The 10,657-nt window shown below is 41.6% G+C and overlaps 1 protein-coding gene across 2 annotated transcripts; it reads right to left on the reverse strand.

Annotated features, from left to right (window-relative positions):
- Positions 1 to 247: 247 nt before the first annotated feature.
- On the reverse strand, positions 248 to 10,406 carry Gdi (GDP dissociation inhibitor). Of its 2 annotated transcripts, none has more exons than XM_022791829.2 (4): positions 10,249 to 10,406; positions 4,576 to 5,317; positions 3,976 to 4,379; positions 248 to 3,639 (listed from the first exon to the last, which is right to left on the reverse strand). In XM_022791829.2, exons 1-4 carry the CDS (start codon positions 10,291 to 10,293, stop codon positions 3,499 to 3,501), a joined length of 1,332 nt encoding a protein of 443 aa, XP_022647564.1. In that variant the 5' UTR covers positions 10,294 to 10,406; the 3' UTR covers positions 248 to 3,498. The 2 variants fall into 2 exon arrangements, with proteins under 2 accessions (XP_022647564.1, XP_086834652.1); XM_086978526.1 differs by lacking the exon at positions 10,249 to 10,406 and adding an exon at positions 9,799 to 10,226.
- Between the last annotated feature and the right edge of the window lie 251 nt (positions 10,407 to 10,657).

Genomic DNA, 10,657 nt, shown 5'->3' on the forward strand with positions numbered 1-10,657 from the left:
ATCGGTATGGGAACTAACACTTAAGGTTGTTGTAACCGCTGTCTTCGAGTTTCAAGTTATAACTAAAATAGTGTAAGTATAGCTGTCGATAGCAGAATCAAATACTAATACAATTTACACACCGTAGGCTATTGGGTGAACCACGATACAAAAAAATGCACTAGTAATTGTTACTTTTTAAGTTTCTCTTGCGAGTTTAATAGCTACTATTCTCAATCAATGAAAGCAAACAAAGACAACATATGGATAGTTTCAACAAACCCAAGAAGGCCAAATTTATTTACACGAAAGCTAAGATACAGAACAGCGTACATCAGGTGAACCCGATACGTGCCAGATGCAAACTTATAATCATACTAAAGTATCCATAAGATCTCAAGTTTAGACAGACCTCTAAAAACCAGTGGTATTGCGACCACTTGCAGTGCTTTTTGTCTTTTTGCTTAATTTTTGTTGACGGATCCTGCTGCAGCAGCAGCTGAATCCTCTATCCGGCTAGTCCTATTTTTTCGTGTGAGTTACAATCGAGCACGCGACTGCTTTGCTTTGTATATGTCTCGTTTATTTACCTGCCCATTCGTATACCATAGACTGCGTCGTTATATACCGATAATGCTATTTGTCACTCTTCTGTTATTTGCATTAACGGTTATGCACGCCAGACATTTCCCTTGCGCTGTCGATTTGTGCTAGATAAATCGAAATTAGGTGGTAGAATAGGCGAAAAAGTACGTTTGCCCAATGTATTCTTCGTGTGTTCGCTACGTTGATTGATCTATTAATAAGATTTATATAGTGGTATCTATAGGTACCTATCTCCATCCGCAGTGAGTGATTACTTCGTTTTTGATTAAGAATCGTAAGCTTCTTCGAGTAAAGGAGAGCTGTTGATAAAGGATTAGTCTGTCTTCGGACATTCATAGCGTACACACATATAGACGCAGTGATGTACTACCTAAAATAAGAATTTTTCGACATTTTTTGCTCTAAAACTTAACTAACCGGCGGTAACTGCCTGATGAACTGTGGCAACTGATGTAATTTTCGAAGCTGTTCGTCCTTCAGCTAGTTGACTATATAGCCAGATTTATAGCAAATATGATGTACTACTAAACACATTATCGGTTTGATGGATCGTGCGCTGAGTCGAACGCGTCATGTAGTACAATCTTAACGAGAACCTTTCGCTGCAATGCAGATCTACTCTGACGAATGCGATCTATTTTTCTTCACATACTAATGACCGTTATTATATCGTTATAAATGTAAATATAGATTTGCTCTCCTGGCCATCATTTACTTTAGATAGGTACCGCTTTCCTATTCCGCTGTCTTTCCCTATAGCTTTGCACCGCCCCAAAGTAATGTTTCCGTTAGATGGACGAAGCTTTCACTTACTTCTGCGCGGGTTTCCTGTCAACCGCCATTCAGCTACTTTCTTTTACCAGACGTTTTTCAGAAATTATCAACTACTATGTCACACCACTTTTCGCCGCGCTATTCTCTCCAACTAACAGAAAGGATGAAGGGCGCCAGGTGGGAAACATCTGAAAGACCGCTGATCTTCCCTTCGAGCGTATCTTCAGTATAGGAACGAAGTGGAAAGTGTCATTGTTGCCTTGACGAGTGGGCGCTACTTTCGTTTTCATTTGGTGACTTCCGGTAGCTTTTCTTTATTTGGGAGCTTTTTAATTGATGTTTTTCGTAGAATATTTCCCGTAGTTTTTACTCACGTATGTAGTAGTTTATATTCTTTCATTTTCATGCTTTCTATGCCTACAATAGCTTATAGTCTCAAAAGGATCGTGATACTATTTTTAAGTTTTTTTATTGATACTATTTGCGTGCTTTTTGTGGATTTATGTGAATGTGTCGGGTGTGTTTTAAGAGAGACGACGACACAATTCTCTTAGAGAATTAAAGCGATACGGATATAATAACTAAATACATCTTTTCATACGGATTTCGTAGTAAAAATCCAACTTATCTGAACGTTTTCTTGATAATCCAATAGTCACAGGAACCACTTGTAAGGCTCCATCAAATTAATGCATATTTGCCTTCGTAGTGCTAAATACTGCAACTGATCGTAATTCAAAATGCTGACATTGTTAGGTGCTTGTGAATGTGCGCTGAAGAAAACTTACTTGAGTAAAACAACTTCCGAAGTCCTATGTAAATCCCGCGTGAGACTCGGTTTATCATCTCCCCTACCGGTTTTCCCTAAGCATACGGTTCATTCACTAAATATAATTTCTTTATATGTGTTTGTTGCTGGCTTTTTGTTTGTCGTCATGGTTTGTGTATAGTTCGATTTTTATGGGTGTTACCTCGTTTCTTTCATTTCAATGTATTCCATTTGCTCACTCATATTTTCGTTATAGCGAAGAGCATTATCATCTCAACCCTATATATGCAGCTACTTCCTACCTCCTTCACAAATCGATTAAACCCACTCGCTCTTTGTTTTTATTTATATATATGGTTATTTATTAGTGTATCGAATCGTACGACTTACGTTTTTTCTAGGCATAATTACGCTCAGTGTATATGCTTAATAGCAATTGCTCTACGTATCACCATCACTCGGATTCACTGTTATTTTTGTCTCCCTCAGATCGCAGCCTTTTCTTCCCATCCAGTGTTAATATCGTTTATATTTCTTCATCCTTTTTTTTCACCATTACCGGCTTCCGTATCGTCGTCGTGTTTATCAGTGTGAGTGCCTAGTGGATATTTTGTCGTCTATATTAATCATATATCAAAATACCACCACGAAAGAAAATTTTTCGAGACGACAAGACAATATTCCTTACAAAATAATGACAATGTGAAAATAAAGATCAAAAGTAATAATCATAATAGTAATGCTCGTTAACGTTAATAATCATAATGACATTTATAACCATGTCCATCATCACTGCTTGTAATAAACATTGAATGTCTCGGGAATATCTTTTTCGTCTAATGTGCTTGCGCCCGTACCAACAGTGGACACTGTAGTTCCATCGATTCGACGTGCTTCCATCTGTGTTTTGTTTTCTCTAGGTGTGTTATTGCCAACTTATTCGAATGTGTTTTTCTATCAGTCCCTCATTCCTTCAGTATTTTTCTTTTGTTTTTTTTTGTTGTCACACGATATCATTTTCTGTTTGTCTATTGGTTTTCGGTCCATTTTGTTATTTTCTTTTTCTGTATCGCGTTAACTCTTTCACTCCGTCACATCTTTCACATGCCAGAGTTCATTATAAATTGACTAACAGTCACCACACCCATAAAGCACCACTAGTCCTGGCATCAGGCTGGAATTTTTGCGAGTCAAGCTTGGGCCAGTTACTAGTGCGTATCTGTCATGCCTGCATCAGCACCGGACCATAAACCCGTCCCTATATTCTACCCCACTGAAGTTTTTCTTCACGTTTGTGCCTCTCCCTCTCAGCCCCCTCGAACCTGGCGAAGTCTTTGAATTCCTTTCAGTTTTCTTTTCTCCTAATCTTCTTATTCCTGTTCATCGCCGAGGTCGTGCTTAACCTTCGAGAAGTCGAAATCCTCACCAGTAGCGCGCCTAAAGATGTCCACGACATCGGTGCATGTCGTCTCGAAGTGTGAAGTCGCATCATACGACTGGGAAATAAAAATCTGTAAATGCAGATCAAATACGCCAAAAAGAGGCACACATTAACTATATATGAAGAATATTATTTTCAGAGAAAAAAAAAAGCATATCGACATAAAAGGTATTTTTAACTAATTTTGGTCAGGACATTGCGTGATTTCCAGCGCAAGCTTTGTGCAATTCATCATACTATGCATAATAGAAGATAGGTAACCGACGCTTAAATAAGAAAAACAAATAAGCTTAGATTAGACTGATTTTGTAAGATTAAAATTATCTTAATTTAACAATGATCTATGTTTTGTTCGCTGTGCAGTCAGATCTTTGTCGAAAAAAAAGACATTTCAACGTGATTTCACCTGGCTATCGGCACCGAGATCCTTGGGCTTGTAGACATCGCTGATATGGACAAACTTTTGCTTGATCGGGCCAAGAAGGTCAAGGCCGGGTTTAATCTCTGCCTCGGGGTTGGCTGTTTCAACCGTCGTGGACACCATAGCAATAAACCAGTTCTTAGAAGCGACCTGATGGGTGTACGACACCATTGAAACATAGATGTCACTATTACGGCCGACCTGCTTTTGAGGAATGATAATCTGGCACGAAAGAGAATCTTTTGTGTTTGGGATGGGGTGGTTGAGTAAGCAGATACAGCGGATCACTTTGCCAACCTTCTCGACACGATCGGCAACGTACGTCGGATCACAAAAAACTTGCTTGCACTTTGCTGTTTCACCACCGCTTTTCACTCCGACTACTTTGCCTGTAGGATAAAATAGAATGCGATACTTTAAGGCGTACGGAACCGTTATTTGACTATAGCATTACCAGAGGTCATTAATACTACTTCTGCTATAAACTGTTATTTAAAAAAAAATCTGTGTAAGTGTGCTTTTTATGTGAACAAATTCAAAGAATTAAAAATTAACTCCGTAAAATTTCCGGAGCTTTGAACTCACCATCTTCCATCACGATTTCGTCGATGGGTTTTTCAAGCATGTATGTTCCGCCGTAAATCGCAGACAGACGCGCAAAGCCCTGGGGTAGCTCACCCAGTCCGTAAAGGGGGTATAGGTACGGAGATTTTCCGTAGCGCGCCAGTGAGTCCGAGTAGAGCTTAACGCGACGAATAAGCTCACCGCACGGCTGTGCAAGATAATTGTCGTCTCTGAACAAAGCCAGCGCATGACCGGTGAAGTCATGCGTTTCCTTGTCCAGGCCGAACTTTTCGTAAAGCTGTAGCGACGTTGTAGTATTAGGGTTGACCTCTTTCCACGTCTTTTGGTCGTCGAAATTGAACTCCTGGATAAACACGAGGAAATTCCTGAAGCGACGCTTTTCGAACATGCCCATGAGACCCGATGCAAGTGCTTCTTTCTCATCGGCCGGCACCTTATGGATTTTGCCGGCCTTATAGACGTACGAGCCTTCACACGATTTAAATTCGAGATAGCGGGTCACACCTGTGTGAATCAGCAGCTTAACAAGTTGGCCGTTAGCCATTAAAAATTTAGGAATAAGATCGACATTCCAATCACGGCTACGGCCGTACTCCTCAAGGCCAGCAGTTGGGATCTCGAATTTAGAGAAAAGCTCTTCAAGGGGAGTAATTGACGCTGATTCGCCGCCGTAATACTTGTTGCGGTCCATGTGTAGGACTTTCTTTCCAGACACCGAAAGCATACCGGAGAGTATACATTCCTGTGAAAAGCAACGAACATAACTCATTTGAAACGAGTCTACTTTCCTTGTGTGAGGAACCGGTGAAATACACATATGACCCAATTACAGCATCCAGCGAAGGTAGGAACCAAATGCTTATAAACTTTGCTTTCTTAGTCCCAGCAAATGTTTTCCCATGAACAACGAATGCTCAAACGTGTAGCGAGTCATACAAGGGTTTATACCACGGCTTTCGAGCTCAAATTGCTTATTAGAACCTATAAATCGTAATCTGTCGGTACTTATCTTGAACGATTCCAACGACTACACTGTCAAAACTTCCCTCTTGAGGACTTCAAATTTAAACTATTTCGTCGTTCCTCGTAAGTCCATTAGAGCACGAGGGCTCTCGTTAACTTACAAAAGTGAGTCCCTACGCTATTAGATACTGTTTACTTAACAATGATAAATCTCAAACCTCTCTGGAATCTTGTGATAATTTAATACTGTGCCTTTGATGTAGGATTTCAGATTTTTTAGAGGGTTCCACATCTAAGGCTATGCATGCAAATCATTGTAAAGACTGCAGTCGCGAATACAATCGATTGCATACAAAGCAATGAAGCCTAAGTAAGTTTGACCTTTTTTTATTGGCGACTATGGGCAGCTACCAATATGGGTATCGACACAAGGTGGATGTAAGTGTACATATTGCCTCACAAAGTAATTTAGCTAGGCGAAATCTAACATATAGCAGGATGTACACATAAGATTACGATTAAACATGAAAACCACGAAAAGGTGGTGTATGCTGGTACGTTTCTATGAAAACGAATTCTCAGTTAACCGCTCTACCTTATTCGGACAGTAACGTTGAAGCATTTGAAGGTTTATTCACCAGCCCAAATTAGCCTCTCTGCCTTACTCCGGCAGTAACATTGAAGCATTTGATTGTTTATTTACTACCCTACATTAAGAAAGTGCGCATCAATATCATTTCACTTTACTTTATAGAAACTATTGTCTATTAAAAGAAATTTTTTAATTTTATTAATGAAGTGCAGATTACTGGTAGTCAAGCGAAGACCATAAACCCAACTGCTGTCTCTGAAATAATTGGTAACAATTCTAAATACAACCAGTGCCCGTGGAGCGAATATGGAAAATGTCGACATTATTATGGTCGAAACAACCGAAAGGCAGCGTTAATTGCAAATATTTATCCTAGAGCTTGCAAAACAGATTGGCTAGTATGAACTAATTTTCGACTGAATGATTTTTTCTTAGCGAAAATCAGTAGTGATGATTTACAGTTTAAAGCCATCAAACTTTTTTATTATTAGTTAAGAGGAAGTCCGCTAACTAGACAAGCACGCAGTCGCTGTAGGTTTTCCTTCTACACCGAAGATGTTCTCCACATTATTTCTGTCAAGCCAGAAGCAGCTTGCCCCGTGATTTGCTAATAAGAGAAGTTTTGCTACAAGTCTACCACGGTCAATTTAGGCTTCAACTTGGTATGTTTAATGTGTCTACGATCCAATGTGCCCAGTAGAGCACAACGCATTCTCCCATTCTCTTGTTGTCTGGCGAGCTGACAACCAACCTGATTGCCAATTCGTTGTCGCCGCTTCCGCCATTGTTGTGTATTCTTCAACAAGACCTACGTAGTGTTCTTTTGCAGGGGCAGCGTCGTAGCACCAGCATAAACTGTTCTCTGCTCTGTGACTCCCCGACTGTCAACAGGGTAAATGTCGGGCACTTCCACTTCTGACGTCAAAGACGATTTCTGGTTGCATACTTTTGTCGCTTCTGTTGTCGCTATTAGAAAACAGTGCGTCGGCGGAATCTATCTTCCAATAGGCCGCCACCTAGGTACCTTTGTTAAACAAAGCTGCGGCACACGGTAATAGCAGTCTTGCACCTAACCATACCGAGCAGTGATAAACAGGCCTCATGTTCATGGCCTTTTGGACTACTGGCGTGTCAACATCGGATTCGCCGAGGCATATTTTGGTGACGGTTGTTGGGCTAAAGCCGCTATTAGACCCCAGACCGTAACAGATCCCTACTAGTAGCGCACAGATCGTGTTCACTTCAGACATCATTAGAGGTTTTACCAACCGCCAGCATCAACCGAAATAAAGACCACTGTTTGAAGCAACAGACTTACCACTGGCAGCAGCCATTGACCTGTTTGCAATAGGGACAAAGAGCTTTACCAAGCCGGCAGCAAGAGCCCTCACCGCTATTCCAGCGAGGTGAACGAAACACCTCGCAATCGCGCTGCCATCGCTGCTTACTCAGGCGGTCGACTTTCAAGTGTTACGGTAGCTACGCTAGGAGTATTCCCATCTATACATAATGACGTCTCTCTAGCTGGTACTCGCTGCAGTAGCAGCAGCTGGCGGCAATACGGTTATTGTTGCTATCGTTGATTTCGCTGGCCCTGAAAAACGCCCTTCATGGTCTACTCTACCCTAGCAAGTTACTGCTGGCCGGAAATACATCACGCTCTGCTACTAACAATATCGTGGCCACTCTTGAGGAACTGCCTGCCTACCTAATCACCCACCCACCCACCCACCGACCTTTGTTCGTACCTTCCCGGCCTATAGACGAAACCACACGGAGCCGGTGGCTGCTAATTGTATTGATGCTCCATTTAGCCTTCTAGTTCACCGCCGTTTTATATACCCGTATTCACTACCTGCTGCAGGAATTTTCTCATTTTACCATTCCTCTGCTATCGGCAACAAATATTGACCATTAGCGTAAAGTTTGTCCTAACTAGCAATGTCCGCCGCAATCGTCGCTCTGCAGTACGCAATCAGTCTTCTATTGCGGCTGCCTGTTGCTCGCTTCTCCTCCTGATTGCCGCAGACAGCATCACCGGCAAACCACCAGCAGGAGCAGAGTATCAGCTGCTAGAAAGAAGTGTTACTACTGTTACTGCGCTGGCTGCCTGCACCACTGACAGCACCCGATCGGACGGACGTTGGCCGGTTAGTCGTCAGCCACAATAAATGACTGATCTAGCCAGGCTCGTCGCGTCCAGGTGGCAACCCTACAACATTGTTGCCAACCGGGACTATTGCAGACAGCAGACGAAAATGACAGAAAAGCGATGGAAAAGAAACAGACATCGCAAATGCCAGCGTTTGACTAGTTTCGGCAAACGAGCACTCAGAAGTCTGCTAAATGAAAGGCTTTTCGGCGACTCAGCAACTCAGTGTTATTTGTTACTGCAGTGGACGATATTGAAACTGGACCGCGACGGAAGACAAACACCACACAACGAAGCAATCATAGCTACCATCAGTTCGTACGGGCGGATGAGGTCGATCTGTACAGACAATCGTTGATCAAGAAATTACATTTTCCACGGGGCTCAATAGATGACAGTCATAAAGACACCGACAACAGTACTAACTAAAACCACATGACGTGCAAAAAACTAAATAATCATACCTAAGTGATTAAAGTAAAGAAAGACAATTTCACTATGCCGTTGTTGATAGTGGTCATCATATCATAAACGAACGACAAGGCCTCATGGTATAAGAGACCTCTATGTTCATCAGCCTGTTGGTGGAAAGCATTGGATATCGAAATCCTGATTCTATTACGCTATCGGATTACTAGTATGCTACAAAACGGAATAAGTAGCTGCTATTCAATCTCACCATAGAAAATCTGTACAATCGAAATCGAAGTAACAGTTCCGCAATCAGTGTATAGTTGTAGGTAACTCAGTTTTTTTAGAACAGCGTGAAAAAAAAACAAATTTGCTTACTAAAAGAATAGATCGGTGAAAATAAACAAGTATCATATGCAAAGATAATTACTATATTTAGGTGCATGAAACACAGCCTATGTGTCGCGTTTCTATTAGCAAGGAAATAAGTTTTCATAATAATATAGACACTGAGAACCCAATTTAGTTAGAAACAGAGATTGTAAATGAAATACTTTCATATCGATAAATTAAAATAATTGACAAATAGGAATTTTAATATTGACAACTAATACTCCAGAGGATGGTACGGAAATCGCGTTTTATCAGTAAATAATCTTTAAATTGATGGTCTTTCAATAAACGTACAGCAATAAAGTTCACTCGCCTCCTAAAAAAGATAAATTATACCGCTAATCTTCAGTTATCGAGTAGGCGTCACCTATAACAAAAGTTGATCGTCGATAAATTATTAGCCAAATGGGTACAGGCTGAGATGAACGGTGTTATTAAGTAGTAAGAGCTTTTGCTTATCGGCATTTAAAACAGCAAAATTTGCCTAGCATAGGTCGCGAAATGTTGACATTTCACTGAAATCAAATTTCCATATCTACATCTCAACACAGGGTTTCGTGATTTAGCCAATAGCTAATCATACGATAACAGCAGGAGCCAATTAAAGCCGGCAACAGTTCCAAGATTCTACCAGCGGCATAATTTTAGCTAATATCAATAGTCGACTGAACGCCTAGCTGTAAAGAACAATTAATAATTAATATAACGTTACGTTTTCGATTCGAGAGCAACGTCCGTGACCCGGTGCTGTACGATCCGGCGTTTAGAGTTATTTGTAACGAGTGCGCCGCCGTCGCCTGCATCCCGGGTCTGTAGAGGAGGGACGAGACTGCCGAATCCGGACAGAAATCAAGCTGTCAAACACCGTTTCGTTCGTATATCGTCGGTCACAATACGCAATCAATCGGCTGGGGAACATGGAACCGGTTCAGGCCGATGTACGGTTGAGAGATCGTGCCCGTCGCTTGTATACGGAGGGCTCACGCCGGCTGGGCTCTGGAGTTTCTCGGACCAAGTTTCAAATATCAATGTATCAGCAATAGCAACAGCAATAGAGAGCCACTAGTGCCGAGGCGACACCGATCGTTGCCACGATGCCGGAACCGTTCACCAACTATGAGGCGGCTGAACTATTGTAAACCAATCTCGTGAATGCATTTACCTTGAGGCCGGTGCCGAGAACGATGGCGTCGTATTCCTCATCCATTTTGCTTGCAAATTCTGCCGATTTGTGACAAAATCAGGTAGGCGACACAGACCCACCCACTATTGACAGTACAGCTGGGATATAACTTGCGGACTAAAACCAACGGGTAGCTCCGGCGCTGGCGGGCAGCGAGAAGTGCGCGCAAATTTGAAATTTGATTTGTATTGTGAACGCTATGCTGGGTGCTAGGTTTGTCGGTGTCGAGTCAGGAATAGTTCTTGGGGCATTTTTTGCTCGTCTATAAGGGAAATAAGTGACACACGTTGGAAAATATCTGGCAAAAAAGCAGTTATCCAAAAGATTTTGAACGTAAGTATTTTTTTTCCTTATAACAATCGCCTTCAGACTCGGATACAATTTGAAT

This window comes from Varroa destructor, unplaced genomic scaffold, assembly GCF_002443255.2.
Source record: "Varroa destructor unplaced genomic scaffold, Vdes_3.0 BEIS01000002.1, whole genome shotgun sequence".
Lineage (NCBI taxonomy): Eukaryota > Metazoa > Arthropoda > Arachnida > Mesostigmata > Varroidae > Varroa > Varroa destructor.